This window comes from Canis lupus, chromosome 27 (genome assembly GCF_003254725.2).
Source record: "Canis lupus dingo isolate Sandy chromosome 27, ASM325472v2, whole genome shotgun sequence".
Taxonomy (NCBI): domain Eukaryota; kingdom Metazoa; phylum Chordata; class Mammalia; order Carnivora; family Canidae; genus Canis; species Canis lupus.
This window is the reverse complement of record NC_064269.1, coordinates 1,993,454-2,009,411: the sequence shown is the minus strand read 5'-3', so window position 1 is coordinate 2,009,411 and position 15,958 is coordinate 1,993,454. Positions and strand designations below refer to the sequence as shown.

The 15,958-nt window shown below is 59.9% G+C and overlaps 1 protein-coding gene across 8 annotated transcripts; it reads right to left on the bottom strand.

Annotated features, from left to right (window-relative positions):
* Nucleotides 1-158: 158 nt before the first annotated feature.
* On the bottom strand, nt 159-15,296 carry ITGB7 (integrin subunit beta 7). Of its 8 annotated transcripts, none has more exons than XM_035706961.2 (17): nt 15,160-15,296; nt 14,096-14,156; nt 9,065-9,182; nt 8,407-8,610; nt 6,535-6,736; nt 5,955-6,125; nt 5,147-5,388; nt 4,638-4,796; nt 4,282-4,377; nt 4,032-4,121; nt 2,982-3,128; nt 2,485-2,678; nt 1,921-2,144; nt 1,475-1,694; nt 1,114-1,322; nt 636-796; nt 159-401 (listed from the first exon to the last, which is right to left on the bottom strand). In XM_035706961.2, exons 4-17 carry the CDS (start codon nt 8,605-8,607, stop codon nt 321-323), a joined length of 2,397 nt encoding a protein of 798 aa, XP_035562854.2. In that variant the 5' UTR covers nt 8,608-8,610; nt 9,065-9,182; nt 14,096-14,156; nt 15,160-15,296; the 3' UTR covers nt 159-320. The 8 variants fall into 8 exon arrangements, with proteins under 8 accessions (XP_035562854.2, XP_035562857.2, XP_035562855.2 ...); XM_035706964.2 differs by having other exon boundaries at nt 9,136-9,182; XM_035706962.2 differs by having other exon boundaries at nt 14,096-14,180; nt 15,160-15,295.
* Between the last annotated feature and the right edge of the window lie 662 nt (nt 15,297-15,958).

The window sequence follows — 15,958 nt, the reverse complement described above, 5'->3', positions numbered from 1 at the left end:
CTGCTGCGCCCCCACCCCGGCAGCCACCTGAGTTTCCTGCACGTCAGGTAGACTCTCCCTGGCCTCAGGTGGCAGGGGGAGGAATGCACTTGGGTTTTCCTGAGGCCCAGGCTCCACAGCCTGCTCTGGCCTTGGGTAAGGCACGATGACAGCTGTGCTCTGGGGGGAAGACTTTATTTGCGTTCGGGGAGCAGCAGGGGCTACGCCCCACTCCTTGTGAGGGAGGGAAGCCAGGCTGCAGCAGGAGGCCCCTCGGTGTCCCTCGGGGGATGAAGCAGGCGACAACCATTCCTCAGGAGTCCTGAGTGTTCTCCCCCACTTCAGGAAAGGAGACTCCCTGTCTCCTGAAACTGGGGGTTGACCGTGGTCGTGATGGCGCTTCTGTAGAGAGGATTGTTTTCCTGGGGAAGAAGGGCAGAAATGATGAGGAAAAGCCCCAGGGCTGCTCCCCTGTCTGATCCCAAGGGGCCACCCTGGAATCGAGCAGCGCCCTAAGAGCAGGGCATAGGGCACAGCAGACACGGACCAAAGTGGGGGGGCCAAGGTGAAAGGAGTCGAGGCTGGGGGGGGCGGGAAGCGGCGAGCCAGGCGGTCCTAACCAGGGAAGGCCTGGGGGGGTAGGAGGCAGCCCCCACCTGCTTCCAGTTGAGGTGCTTCTGCTCCTTCTCAAAGCGGCTAAATTCTCGGCGGTCGTAGATTTCCACAGAGAGCCGGTAAGCCAGGACCAGCCCCAGCCCCACTGCCACGATGCCCCCTACACAGCCCAGCACGATGGCCTGGGTGTGATCCGCGCCTCCTGCGGGAGGAAACCACGCGGACTTCCGGGGGCCCGGCCACGGGGACTGACGGTTGCCCGTAGCGGGTCCAGCCTCCCAGCCTCGCTTGCCATTAAAACAAAGGGACCCAGCAAGGTGCAAGGTTCTCCTCAGGGCCCAGGGCCTTAGCCTTGTCCGCTTGGCCCATCGCCTCCACTTTTGCCTGGACTCCCTGCTCTACTTCAGCTCCTGGCCTGGTTTCCTCCCCTTGTCACCTCCCCAACCCCAGTTCTGAGGCCCTACCCTTCGAATTTCCGGGGCTCCCCGTGGTGTGTCCACAGCATCCCTGCCCACTTACTCTCTTGGGGTCTCACTGTCAACACAACCATGCCTCCGGCTTCCTCCTCCACCAGGAAGAACAGCAGCTGGTTGTCTAGGGTCCTCTCTTTGCACCAGCCGTCATCCAGGACAGGGACCAAAGCCAGAGTCACGTTGTAATGGGCACAAGCCACGCTGCAGTTGGTGGCCAGGGGACCAGTCCCAAAGGCCCCACACTCAGCACAGTCCCTGTCCGGTGGACACCAATAGGTTACCAGCTGGGCAGCAGTCGCTCGCACCACAGGGCAGGGAGGGGGCAGGTGGGAGCGGCTCCGCGCACCCCGACCCCCGCACCCCCCCCCCGGGCCCCTGCTCCCAAGTTGCAAGACCCAAGGCCTCACCTGTGTCTCTCACATGATGTCTTGCAGCCTGAGCACTGCTCACACAGGGCACCGAAGTAGCCGTCCCGGCACTGGCAGCGGTTGCACTTGCAGTCCCCGTGCCCGCTGCAGACCTCCCCCTCTGGACCGAGACAGCTGTCCGTGTCCATGCTGCACTCGCACGCTGAGCCGGTGCGGTTGGCGTGGCAGTGACACCTTCCACACTGGCAGTGGCCAAAGCCTGGGGAGAGCCACGCACAGGGTGACAACCATACTCCTCACTCCTCATGGGTGTCACACGCCACCATGGGCTGTTCCTGTGCGTCCAGTTCCCTCTCGAGTGTGCCAGACCCCTCCAGCTCCTACACCAGAAACTTTGATACTTTCCCTTGGGCCATGAAGTTCCAGAGCCGAAATACCCTTGGGACCCACTCTGACCCCACCCTTCTCCCAAAGTCCACAGGTACCTCCACAGAGGATGCCCTCGTGTCGCTCACAGCTGGCATCATCACACTCGCACAGAGGCCCGGAGCTCTGTCCACTGCAGCTGCAGCGTCCACACTGGCACCGTCCCTTCCCGCTGCACAAGGGCCCTGTCCCGTTGGGGGCCCGGCACCCAGACTCCAGGTCTGGGGAGGACAGCTCAGCCTCCGAGCATTCACAGAGCCTACCCAGGCGGCCGGGGGCACAGCTGGGAGGGGAGGAGGAGGCAGGGTCAGCACAACCAGGGGAGGAGAGGTGGGTCTGACCATCCCTTGACCCATCGTCCCCAGGATCCTCTAAGCCTAAGATCCCAAAAGAGTTGGAGGGAGATGAGCGGCTGAAGGGACGCCGATGTGTAGCTGAGCGCCGCGGAGCAGAAGTGTGGAGGGAAGGGTCTCGGCGCGTCCGGGAAGCTTTAGGTGAAAGTCAGGGTGGCATCTTGAACAAGAGGTCTAGAGACGCCAGTGGGGGACAGAAGACGGAGGAGGAATACCCGGCTCGGGCGTGTGCTGGGAGCCACGTGGGGAGAAGGCAGCAGGCGGCCTCACCTGCATACCCCACACTGCAGGAGCCCCTGGCCGTCACTGCAGTGGGGCGCCTGGGGCTGGGTGTCGCTGCAGTTACAGTCACACAGTGTGTGCAGCTCCACAGTCAGCTCTTCTGAGAAGCCAAGGGCTCGGAGCCTCAGAAGATGGGGCTCTGAGAGGCAGCGGGTAGCTTGGAGAGTAACCAAAAAGTTCACCTGAGGACGCGTGGGCAGAAATCAGACTCAAGATCCTGTGCACGCGCGCACACGCACGCACACCCCAAACCCATTCATCATCCAGAACCTTGGTCCTTCGGAATTTAAAGGAGAGGGTCATGCTGACGCTCATCTCGCAGAGCCCCCCTGGAGGAAGCCGCTCCTGAAGGCCTTTCCAGAGGACACGAGGACTACCCCAAGCCTCTGCATTGTTCTCCGTGTCTGCCCCATCTCTTCCTGCGGCTTCAACTTCCCTCCCCCGCCCCCACTTCCTTCCTTGGGCCTGTCCGGGCCGGCTCTCACCGTGTGGTTGATGGGGACGTGGCTGCACTGGCCGCGGTCCCCAGCCTCAGCCTCCCTCTTCTCAGGATCCCCACACAGAGACTCATAGGAGATGTGGACCCCAGGAGGGAGCGCGGAGTGTTCGAGGGTCACAGTGGATGACAGGCTCTGTGGAAGGGAGACAGTGAGTAACCAGGTGAAGGCAGGACTCCCGCCCCACCTCGTGCCTTCTCCAGCCCTTCCAACCTTCACCCTAACCCTGCCCTCGGCCGCCTTGGGGCCCCTCGCCCCCACCAGGCTGCCCAGGCGGGAGGCATCTCTGCAGGAAGAAGTGTGAGCGCTCGGAGGGACCACATGGGGCAGTGCAGCCGCAAGGGCCCTGCCGGGGGCGGGGACACAGGCACTGGCAACGCGCAGCGGCCGCTTCTCAAACCCCAGATCAGGATATATGGCCTACGCCCACGAGGGGCTCAAGGGCAGTCTTCGGAGGGAGTTTGTCCTGAGCACTTGGATCCTGCCGCAGATTTTCTCGCCGTGGGTTGAGGCCATGACCCGTCATAAGCCTGTGGCATGGTTACAGGGATAAGACCTCAGCCCAAGAAACCCTGGTGGATCTTTGCGGTTCCTTCTACCTGTAAAATCCTATGGTTCCCGTGAAGAGAATCTCTGAACTATTTGTAAGCTTAGTGAAGGCAGGCTCCAGGCGGACTTAGGGGCGCCAGTGCCAGCCCTTCGGTCTCTTATCTGCATGAGCCTGGGCAAGTCGTTCAGCCCTCTGTGTCTGCATCCCCATCTATAAAATAGGGGCAATAATCGTCAGCCAACAGGGATTTAGGGGGGTCAACGAGATGGCAAACGGCAAGTGCGCTAGGACAGCGCGTGGCATGAAATAGCAGCTCAGTGAAGCTTCCTTTCCTTCCTGGCCCCGAGCGGGGCTCCGTGCTCTGTGCAAGCCAGACGCTTCAGCTCTCCAGATGTGAGCCAGAGCGAGGGGCCTGTGACGGAGAGCCTGCAGACCCCTCTCCGGTGACCCGTCCCCACGCTCGCCCAGGCCCAGCCCCAGCCCCTCACATTGTACGCGTCCATGATGAGCTGTACCACGTTGCTGGAGTCCTCACTCAGCTCCCCCACTGCGGACTTAGGAATCAGCTTGCTCAGCTCCTGGGTTATTGAGGAGTCCGGGGCAATGGTGGGTCGCAGTTCGGGGGAGGTGGGCTTCTGGGGGTCTGCAGCGGGGGCTTTCGGGGAGGAGGAGCATGGGTCTTTGAGGGAGCCGAGAAAGGCTCCAGGTGGGAAGCTGTGGCATTCAGCGGGCTCTCACCTGGTAGACAGGCAGCGTGGCACTGGTGACGGCAAAGATGGGCTGGATGTTTGCTGCGGACAGGGCCTGGGCTACCTGGCCCACAGAGGGGTAGTCCTGGGCACGGGAGAGGGGACAAGGTGAGCGCCGCAGGTCCCCCCAAACACCATCCAAGGAAATGCGCAGGAAGTCCAGGAACCAGGCTTCCACCAGCTAGTGGGACCCTGGAGGCTCAGCAGGAGGAGGGAGCAGCTGGGGCGGGGGGTGACCGAGCAGCGGGGGGGACATGGAGAGGAGGAGCTGCTGGGGTGGTCACTGGTAAGGCTGGGGTGGGGGTCCTCGGGGCAGAGGAGCTGTGACTCAGGGCAGGGACTCACAAACTCTGGGCTGCGACTGTAGAGGCCGTTGCTGTCCAAGTGGCAGTGCCCATCGCTGGGCATGAAAATGCCACCCAACTTCCCATCCCCAGCTGTGTGGAACGTGTCGTCTGAAGTGAACACCAGCAGCCGGGACACGTTTCTCCAGCCGATCTTCTCCTGGGGCCGGGGGAGTGGGGTGGAGGTAGGCTGTGCACCCGGGCTGTAGGAGCCAAAGGTTGGCCAGCCCCGTTCTGAGTCAGCTTGCGTGTGCCTGGGCCGGCAGCGCCTCTGCTCCCCAGCCGTCCAGGCGGGGTTGGGTTAGTTGAGGCCTCCTCATGAATTAGGAAAACCTGCCTCTCCCTCGCGATCTTTCACTCTAATCCACCAGGAAATTGTTAAAATAAATATGCCAACCACGGAGGCTGTAGTCCAGAGGGCTCCCCTAGGATTGGGTCCCGGCCAGACCCGGGGTGGCAGTCTTGGCCCCAAACGGGGCTTCGGCCTCCGGTCCCTTGGCAGCGCCTCACCTGGCAGAGCGCAGCCTGCAGAATGGCATCGAAGCCGCCTTCGGGCGAGTCCAGGTTGCCCGACACGCTCTGGCGGCCCACCTCTCGCTCGAAGGCTGTGGCATCGCCGGTCAGGGACAGCACGTGGCGGAAGCTGAAGGGCGGCTGGCAGCGCTCCAGCCGGGTGGGGCAGGGGTGGCGAAGCTTGGCGGGCACCGTGCTCACGAAGGGCAGCACCGTCTTGTCCACGAAGGAGCCGAAGCCTGGGAGGGGGCATGGTGAAGGCTGGGCCAGAGGTCACCGGCCGGCGGCAGGTGGAAGGCCGCTGCGGGGCGCAGGAGGCACAAAGCTGGGGGGCGCGGGGACAGTCAGGGCAGGGCGGCCGGGCTGTTCAGGGGCTCGGGCGGTGGGCGGTGGCGGAGACCCGAGCGGGCCAGGTGGAGGTCGCGCAGGGTGTCCCGAGGCGGAGAGCAGGGTGCAGGGTGCAGGGCGCAGGGTGCAGGGTGCAGGGCGCAGGGCACAGGGCGCAGGGCGCAGGGTGCAGGAGCAGGGCGCAGGGTGCACGGTGCAGCCGGCGGCAAAGCAGGGGGTCGAGGGTGCAGCGGCGACTGGGTCCCGGCGAGAGACGCGGGGCCGAGGCGGGCGGGGGCGGGGGCGGGTCGCTGGGGCGCGGCCCTGGGCCGAGGGGGGTGGCGCCCGCAGCCTCCAGAGTCCCTGCGGGGCCCCTTCGGCAGCTCTGGGAGGAGGCGGCGGAGCGCGAGGCCGCGCCCGGGAGGGGAGGGGCGGGGCGGGGCAGGGCGGGGCGGGCGGCCCGGGCGCGGGGGCTCACCGATGCGCACCGACTGGGTGACCTCCCGCAGCCGCACCAGCAGGTCGTGGCCGAGCTGGCGCACGCGCTCCAGGTCGTCCTTCATGGAGTAGCTCAGGTCCATGAGGTAGTACAGGTCCACCGGGTAGCCCTCGGCCCGGCGGAAGCGCACGGCCAGCCGCTGCGGCTCCCCTGCGGCGGGCGGGGGCTCAGCTGCGGGATCCCTGGGGGGGGCATCCTCGTCCCCCACCCCCCATCCACCCCCATCCTCCCCTCCCATCCCCCATCCCTCCATCCCCCCACCCCCCCGTCCTCCCCCATCCCTCCATCCCCCACCCCCCGTCCTCCCCATCCCCCACCCCTCGTCCTCCCCATCCCTCCATCCCCCCACCCCCCCGTCCTCCCCCATCCCTCCATCCCCCCACCCCGCATCCTCCCCCCATCCTTCCATACTCCCCATCCTCCCCCATCCTCCCCTCCCATCCCCCATCCCTCCATCCCCCCACCCCCCCCCCGTCCTCCCCCATCCCTCCATCCCCCCACCCCGCATCCTCCCCCCATCCTTCCATACTCCCCATCCTCCCCCCATCCCCCCACTCACCGGGGCGCAGCGCCACGCGGACCCGCTGCGGCGTCAGCTGCGTGGCCCCCTCGCCGCGGAGGCCCGAGCCCAGCGGCCGCTCCTGCAGCACCTCCTGCCGCCCGCGGGGCTCCTCCAGCGCCGTCGGGGCGCAGCCGCGGGCCAGCAGCTCCTGGGCGGGGCCGCAGCGCCGCTCCTCCGCTTCCCCCGACGCCGTGAAGTTCTGGGCCAAGGGAGGCGCGTCGGGACCCCGCGGCTCTCGGCTCGCGGGCAGCTCCCCCCACCCGGGCCCCCGCCCCCGACCCCGCGGTGGTCACACACGTCCTTGTCACCCCAGGCCTCCCCTCCCGGTCCCGCGGTCACCCCCCCGCCCCCGGGCCTGGTCACAGCCCACTTCCTAGAGCACCCACCGCCGCCCCCCTCCTCGAGCACCTACCCCCCCAGCACCTACACCCCCTCGAGCAGCACCTACCCCCCCAGCACCCACCGCAGCCCCAGCAGCCCTCACCTCGCAGGCAGCTCCCCAAGCCCCCATGCCTCCCCTCCTGCCCTGCGGTCTCACACAGGTCCTTGTCACAGCCCACTTCCTCGAGCACCCACCGCTGCCCCCCTCCCCAGCACCTACACCGGCCCCCTGCAGGGCCGGCCACAGACTTCCTACAGCTATGGGGGGGGCGGGGGGGGGACTCACTACCTCCAGGGGAGGAGCAGCCTGGCCTCCAGGTCCAACCTGCCTGCAGGCTCAGGCCCTCCTCCCCTCCCTCACCCCGCCCCCCCCCCCCCCCCCCCCCCCGCGGTACCTGGGGGCTGGGAGGCGCCGGAGGGAGGGAATGCCTACAGTGGCTGCTCCACTGGTCCTGAGGCCCCCGGTAGGTACAGATACCCAAGGAGGCAGACACATGCCTGGTGTCCCCAGGCCCAGGCCTGGCACCTCCTGCTCTGCCTGCTGCCCACCCGGCTCCCAGGGAGCCTGTCTCAGGGGGCTGTCCCCTCTCCCACCCAGCTCTCCCTCTGCCTGGGACCCTGTGGTGGCTGTTGTGCAGGCAGCCGCCAGGCCCTGGCACCTGCCGCCCCCCCCCCCCACCCTGGGCCCTGTCCCGAGGCACAGAGAGCAGCCCTGACCAGCCGGGCAAACACACCTCCCGAGCGCCCACCGGGGCAGCCTCGGCCTCTCCCCAAAGCCCACCGGCTCCCAGCTCCTCCCTCTGCTCTCCCAGCCACAGGCGGCTCCATACCTGGGAACCTCATGCGCGCGCCCCAACACAAACTCAGAAACCCAGTCACCCACTTTGTGCTAGGGACTAACACCCAATGTGACGGCATTTGAAAATGGGAAGAAATTAGGGTTAGGTGGGAGCACGGAGGGAGACCCCTCGCGCCCTGGGATTGCTGCCCTTACCAGAAGAGGCACCAAAGAGCTGGTCTACACCTGTGTGCAGGCCAGGGAGAGGGCCCTCCCCAGGAACCAAATGGGCTGGCGTCTTGATCTCGGATGCCTAGGCCCCAGAACTGTGAGAAACAGATGCCCGTTGCTTAAGCCACCCGGCCTGTGGGATGCTGTCATGACAGCCCAGCTGACAAATGCACTTTCCCACATGTGTATGTACCACGGCTCCCTCTACCTACACACGAGCGTGAGTTCCAGCTCCAGAGTTATGGTCACAACTCTTCTCCATATACACACAAATACACGGATGCATAAACCTATACACACAGAACCTTGCATGCATGTGTACACACACAGTCACACACAGGAGTCCCATGTGCACAAACTCACACATGGGACTGCAGAGTGCACCCAGAAAATCACACATTTGCTCACACAATCACACACGTATCTCTGTTCTGCACAAACACATACACCGGGTTCAAAGGCCACAGGCCCATCTTTACCAGTTGCTTGCACCACGCACAACTCGGGTGTGAGAGGATGCATTCCCGGCAGGAGGGGGCAGGCTGGCAGGACCCCAGCAGGGACAGGTCAGGATCCCTCCATTCTGTGGCCTTCTCTGCGGAGGAGATCTTGGCATCCAATTCACTCTCCCCTCTCCTCAGGGCCAGCAGGAGAACAAGGACCGTTAACAAAGCCACCATGGCCTGCAATGGAATATCGGGGTCACGTGGGCCCTTAGGGAGGCCCTCCAAAGTCTCAGTCCTCTAAACTTAGCCTGTGGTTGTCACTCTCAAAACTACCTCCGGGGCACCTGGCTGGCTTAGTCGGTAGAGCAGCTGACTCTGATCTCAGGGTGGTGAGTTCAAGCCCCACCTTGGGCATAGAGCTTACTTAAGGGGGACGGGGAGCCCACGACCCCAATTCATCTTTTTTTTTTCCTTAAATCCCAATTCTTTATCTCCCCTCACAGCCTTCCTGTGGATTCAGCAGTTTCTTTAAAATGTCAGGAAGAGGCAGGTACCACACCTGGGTGGGAGCCTGGGAGAAGTCCCTCCTGTGTGCAGACTTCACTAGGCCAAGGTGGGCAAAATGGCCTAACAAGGGTCTGGGGACTGGGCCTGGAAGCGCTCAAGCCTACACCCGCCCAGGTCTATTCACCAGGATTCCAAGCCACAGCGGGAATAACCGGACAGGAAACAGCGGATTCTGGTCCTGCCTCGGTCACTCACTGGCTTACGGCAGGTCAGGCTGTTTCCCTGGACCTTGGCTTCCACATCTGTAAGGAGACAGAGAACAAGTAATCGGACGGCCTTTGCAGCTTTCATAATCTTGGATTCTAAGTGAAGGAAGAGGGTCAAGGGTGCTAAATTTAAGGGAGGAAAGTCAGGAAATTGGAACGAGAGGAAGGAAGGCTGGAGCTGACGAGGGAGTATTGGAAAGAGGCAGGGAAGGCAGTGAGGGGCATAAAGATTAGGCCATAAGAAAACTTTCTAGGGGATCCCTGGGTGGCGCAGCGGTTTGGCGCCTGCCTTTGGCCCAGGGCGCGATCCTGGAGACCCGGGATCGAATCCCACATCGGGCTCCCCGGTGCATGGAGCCTGCTTCTCCCATGACCTCTAGGGAAAACGAAGCAAATTTCTGATTTTTAAAAACGTATTAATTAAAAATTCGAATAGGCAAGCCTATAGCCATGCTTCAAAAATCAAAAAGTTAAGGGGCTTCTGGCTGGTTCAGTGGATTCAATGTCTGACTCTTGGTTTCAGCTAGGGTCGGGTCATGATCTCAGGATTGTGGGACTGAGCCCCACATCTGGCTTTGCACTCAGTGGGGTGTCTGCCTCACATTCTCTCTCTCTCCCTGTCTCTCCCTCTCCCCCTCTGACCCTCCCCACTACTCTCTCTCTCTCTCTCTCTCTCTCTCTCTACACACACACACACACACACACACGTACTCTCTCTCAAATAAATAACTAGATATTTTTTTAAAAATCAAAAAGAGGGATCCCTGGGTGGCGCAGCGGTTTGGCGCCTGCCTTTGGCCCAGGGCGCGATCCTGGAGACCCAGGATCAAGTCCCACATCGGGCTCCCAGTGCATGGAGCCTGCTTCTCCCTCTGCCCGTGTCTCTGCCTCTCTCTCTCTCTCTATGTGACTATCATAAATAAATAAATAAATAAATAAATAAATAAATAAATAAAAAAGATAGGGATCCCTGGGTGGCTCGGTGGTTTAGTGCCTGCCTTCGGCCCAGGGCGTGGTCCTGGGGTCCCGGGATCGGGTCCCAGGATCAGTCAGCGTCAGGCTCCCTGCATGGAGCCTGCTTCTCCTTCTGCCTGTGTCTCTGCCCCCCGCCCCTCCCTCTCTCTCTCTCTCTCTCGAATAAATAAATAAAATATTTTTTTAAATCAAAAAGATAAATCACAATGGCCTTTAATTACAGAGATGGAAAAATTGGTCCTATACTTCCTACGGAATTGCATGGGACCCTGAACAGCCAAAACAATCTTGGCAAGAACTCTCACTTCTTCCAAAATTCCTAGAAATCTACAGTAATCTAGGCAGTGCGGTGCTAGCATAAGTGTAGGCATATGGATCAATGGAATGAAATTGAGAGTCCAGTAATAAATCCATCCATTTACGGCCAAATGATTTTCAACAAGGGTGCCAAACTATTCAATGGGGAGAGAACAAGCTTCAACAAATGGTGTTGGGATGACTGGCGATCCACATGTAAAAGAATGAAGTTGGACTCCTACCTCACAACATACAAAAATTAACTGAAAATGGATCAAAGACCCAAATGTAAGTCCTTGAACTATAAACTCTTGGAAGAAAATGGGTAAATCTTCATGACCTTGGATTTGACAATGGATTCATAGCTATGACATCATGACATCAAAAGCACAAGCAACATGGGCAGCCCCGGTGGCGCAGCACTTTAGAGCAGCCTGCAGCCCAGGGTGTGATCCTGGAGACCCAGGATCGAGTCTCGCGTCGGGCTCCCTGCATGGAGCCTGCTTCTCCCTCTGCCTGTGTCTCTGCCTCTCTCTCTCTCTCTCTCTCTCTCTCTCTCTCCCTCTCTGTGTCTATCATGAATAAATAAATAAATCTTAAAAAAATAGATAAACTGGACTTCATGAAAATATAAATGTGCAAATAGGAAAGTTTTGTGCATCAAAGAGCACTATGGAGAGAATGAAAAGACAGACTACAGAAAGGGAGGAAATACTTGCAAACCATCTATCTGGTAAGTATCCAAAATATATAAAGAACCCTTACAACTCAACAACAAAAAGGCAAACCACCTCATTTTTTTTAATGTTTTTATTTATCTATTCATGAGAGACACACGGAGAGAGAGGCAGAGACCCAGGCAGAGGGAGAAGCAGGCTCCATGCAGGGAGCCCGATGTGGGACTCGATCCTGGGACTCCAGGATCACGCCCTGAGCCAAAGGCAGGCACTCAACTGCTGAGCCAACCAGGTGTCCCAAACCACCTCATTTTTAAACAGCAAAGGACTTAAGAAGGCATTTCTTTGAAGAAGATAGACAAATGGCCAACAAGTGCAGAAGAAAGATGCTCAATTCCATTAATCAGGGATCCCAGGGTGGCTCAGTGGTTTGGCGCCTGCCTTTGGACCGGGGCGTTATCCTGGAGTCCCAGGATTGGGTCCCACATCGGGCTTCCTGCATGGAGCCTGCTTCTCCCTCTGCCTGGGTCTCTGCCTTTCTCTCTCTCTCTCATGAATAAATAAAATTTTTTTAAAAAATCAAAACATTAGGATAGTGAGAATCTCCCACTCCTATCCCCCATCCTCCCATTTATTTGCACACCTTACTCCAACTAAATGACCATCTTTTTCCATGATCTCCTGTTGTGTACAGTCCTAGGGATTGTTCATGCACACAAACCAATGTGAGTATATATACTCCTCAAATGGTAGAATCTAATGATGGAATCCTACAATCACAATTCTACCGTACACACCATTTTGCCCTTTTCGTTGTCTTTTAACTACTTGGAGATCCTGTTACTCAAGAAAGTAAAGAACTTGCTTCTTTGTTTTCACAGCCGTATAGGTTTCCATTGCATAGATGGATGGACTACATGGCAGTTAGTCTCTCACGGGGATTTATTATTTTTTTTAAAGATTTTGTTTATTTATTTATTTATTCATGAGAGAGAAAGAGAGAGAGACAGAGACACAGGTAGAGGGAGAAGCAGGCTCCATGCAGGGAGCCCGATGCAGGACTCGATCCCAGGACTCCAGGATCATGCCCTGGGCCAAAGGCAGGCGCTGAACCGCTGAGCCACCCAGGGACCCCCTCTCATGGGGATTTAAATTGTTATCTAATTGTTCATTGTTAAAACGAATGCTGCAGGGGCCCCTGGGTGGCTCAGTCAGCTAAGCATCTGCCTTCAGGACCCTCCCGGGGTCCTGGGATCAAGCTCCGCATCAGGCTCCCTGCTCAGCGAGGAGTCTGCTTCTCCCTCTGTTCTCTCTCTTTTTCTCAAATAAATAAAATCCTAAAAAGACAAAACAAAACACTAAAGCTGCCATGAAGATTTCACATGTGTGCAAGTGAATCTGTAGGATAAATCCCTGGAAGAGGATTTGTAGGGCCAAGAAATAGGTATCCTTTGTAATGTTGGCGAGTATTCCTGACATAGCCTCTCTGGCAGCTAGGCCAGGTATATTCCCGCCAGTGGTGTGTGAGAGAGGGCGGCTAACTCTGGCCTGGAGCATCCGCATCCCCCTCAGCCTGGGCCTAGGTTCAGACTGATGTTCTACACAGTGTGGGGAAGGGGTGGGGTGCCACGTTGTTACCTCAGCTATCCTCCTCCCCCGCTTGCCACCACTTGAGACCTCAGGTGCAGCGTATATATGTCACTGAGCCACACGTCTGTGCGAGGCCGGCCCAGGGCTCAGCCTCTGTAACCTCAGCCCCGCTTGTTCTGCACGCCTGTGGTCGAGGAGGTTGGAGATGCTACAGCACAAAACCCAGTTTTGACTCATCTGTCACAGGTGGGGCCCCCAGGATTAGACAAACGCAGAGATCTCAAACCCTCTCATTTCCCCTAAAGGGAGCCCCCTGGGGCTCCCTGCACAGGACTCCCCAATTTTCCTCCTACTCCCAGTTTTCCTCCTCCTTCCTTACTTGGGGACACATGAACTTCTGCTTCTTTCTGCTCATCTCTCTCTCCCTCCCCTTCCCCGCCACCCCCACCCATTCAAAAATTTGATGACATCTTTCTGTTGCTTTTCTCTTCTCCACTTCTTTACAGCTCTTTGTTTTACTTCCTTTTCCCTCATATCCTGACCATAGAGCAGCAGGATTGTCTACTTCATCCCCCTCTTTTTACAAATGGAACCCTGAACCCCAGAGCGGCAAGTGACTTGCCCACCATGGTCACACAGCGAACAGGGACCAAGACAGGTGAGGCTCAGTTTGCCACTTCCCTCCCTTCCAACCCAGGCACCATCATCATCAAAAGCTGTGCCTTCTCGCCACCGGCTCCAGTGGGCTCCACTCTGGGGCGGGACGGGACAGGGGTCTTCTTCAGTCTTCCCTTCTTTCCCTCCATGATTTTCATTTTCCTGGCCTCAATCCTGACTCCAACATACACCCTAACATCCCCTCAGCACCTGAGAAACAGAGCATTTCTCCAACCACCAGATCTCCCAAACCAAGTGGAATCCTCTGCTGCCCACTCAGCAGCACGGGGAGGGAAGAGAACTGAGCCCCTGGGCCACGGTCTCCCAGGACTGTGGTATCCATACCAACGTGCCACTGGCAGATCTGAGCTGAGCACCAGCCACCAGGCAGCAGGGGTAGAGCTGGGGAGTCATGTTGGGAGAGCCCTACCTTGACATAATCCTTGGCACGTGGGGGGCACTCACATGATAGCAGCTTCCCCTACCTTCTTTGCCTCCCTCCGGCCCCACTTTTGGGAAACCCATGCAGGAGAGATGGACGGAGGGAGAGCTTGAGAAACTAGAGGAGGGAACTAGGATGAGGATCTTAGGAATGCAGAAAAGAGTTCAGAGTCTTTCTCAAGTCTCAGCCAGATCCTGGGTGTCCATCCTCAGGTCAGAGCCCCCTGGAACCCTCTTTCATGGAAGTTGGGGAGCAGGTGGGGGTTGGGCCAGTGAGGAGAGGAGGCTGGAGGGCTGTGCCCTGGTACTCACAGGTGCGTGCAGAGCAGCCCTTCCTCCGGCAGCAGTGGCCTTTGTGTACTGATCTGGGAGGCTGCAGAGGAGGAAGTGACACGCCCTGGGGTGGGGTGGAGGAGATTTCGGGGTGGTGGGGTAACTGACCTAGGAGAAGGTGGAGCCCAAGGGGGTGGAACTGAGCCAAGGGGGTTGACGATGACGATGAGGGATCTGGAAGGAAGGCAGGAAGCTCGGCTGCCTTCTGAGCGCCTATCACTCACTGGGCACATCACCATGCTGTACCTTTCCCAGGACACAGCCCCCCAGTTTTACAGATGTAGAGGCTAAGAGGAAAGGGAGATGTTGAGGCTCAGAGGCAAGAAATACAAGTCTTTGCCCAAGGCCACAGAGCCATCCATTGGCTACTGGGGGGGCTTCGATCCAGGGCTGCCCGCTCCCCAAGAGGCTGTGCCGTCTCCACTTCCTCCTACAGGGGCGGGACAGGGAGGCAGACGGTAGGGGTGGGGGGATGAGGGATCATGCGCACTAATTTTGAAAAGCCGATGCCCGGGGTACCAGTGGGTGCTGGACCCGCGGGCCGTGGAGCCGGAGCGCCCGAGCCCATCCCGGGCCCATCCCCGGCCCATCCCGGCCCCTGGCCCGGTCCCCGAGCCCATCCCGAGCCGCTTGACCTTCCTGCGCCTTCGTCTCCCGGCTCCGGGGGAACCGAGCGCTGCGGAGAACTGAAGGAGGTGACGCGCGTCAGTGGCTCCCCAGAGGACCCGGCCCACCCGAGGCCTGGGAAGAGGCTCCAGGCCTCGGGGGCTGAGAAAGATGGGGAGCAGCGAGAGGCTGAGAAAGTCTGGGTGCCGGAGCTGGGAAGCTGGGGACGGGCGAGGCCGGCGCAGGCGGGGACGGAGCAGAGAAGGGGAGAGGCCGGGGACAGGGCACCCCCCCCTCCACCCGCCTCACGCTTGGCCACAGGGAGCTTGGAGCAGCACCGGGCCCGCAGATCTGTGTCCACAGGTGGCCCTCGGCTGCCAGGAGGCCCCTGGGCGCAGCAGGGACCGAGAAGCCACGGCCCCTAGGCCAGTGCCCACCTGTCGGCGGGTGGGAGTGAGCGGCAGGCGGATTGGAGGAGTGGCCGGGCCAGGGGAGCCCTTGGGGCTTGGGGGGCTTCTTCAGCCGGCCTCAGCCCACCAGACCTCTACCTCTACCTCGTACCCTTCCTTCCCCCACCAGGAGGGGTTACCATGGCGATGACCCCTCCTTCCCCGCAGGCCCTGAGCAGGCCCTGTGGTTTCCTCCAGAGCCTCTTTCACTTTCTTCTTCTGCTTTTCCCCACTCTTCTCTCCTACTCCCACATCCTCAAGCTCCCTCTCCCATTCGCACGCACAGATCATCGGTGAAGAAAGCCAGGCACAAGGTAGGCAGGGCGCTGCCCCAGGGAAGAAGGTGGGGGGGTGTGGAGGGGGAGTCGCAGAGGGCGAGGGGCACAGGGGTAGAGGCCACAGGCAGTGCGCGGAGGATGGGGCGTTGCAGAGGTAAGGCACGCAGGGGCAAGGAGAGATACTGGGACAGAAGGTAACAGTGGGGTCATGGGGTGAAGGGTTAGAAGGGACAGAGGGAGGGACTTCCAAGGCGATAGTGGGGTCCTAGAATGGGAAAGGGTTGGTGTAAAACAGAAGCACTAACTCAGATGCAAGCTGTGCTTCTTCTCCTCTGGGCCCAGAGACCCTCACGAGAACCAAGTGCAGCCTCAATGAACCCCCTCCCCAGAGGGCAGAGGCGCACATACACACAACCGGGGGTGTGGGGCAGCTTAAAGACCTCTGGGCCCATTCACACCATCCCAGAGGTCCATAGGGTCCAATCTGAGAACCACACCTGGTGGCTGTG

Excerpts from the sequence above, each read along its gene's own strand:
- ITGB7 (XM_035706961.2), bottom strand. The coding sequence starts at position 8,607 with ATGGTGGCTTTGTTAACGGTCCTTGTTCTCCTGCTGGCCCTGAGGAGA. Across the intron at positions 6,126-6,534 it reads CCGCGTGGCGCTGCGCCCCG|GGGAGCCGCAGCGGCTGGCC; the intron begins GTGAGTGGGGGG and ends CGCCCGCCGCAG. Across the intron at positions 4,797-5,146 it reads TGCAGGCTGCGCTCTGCCAG|GAGAAGATCGGCTGGAGAAA; the intron begins GTGAGGCGCTGC and ends CCCCGGCCCCAG.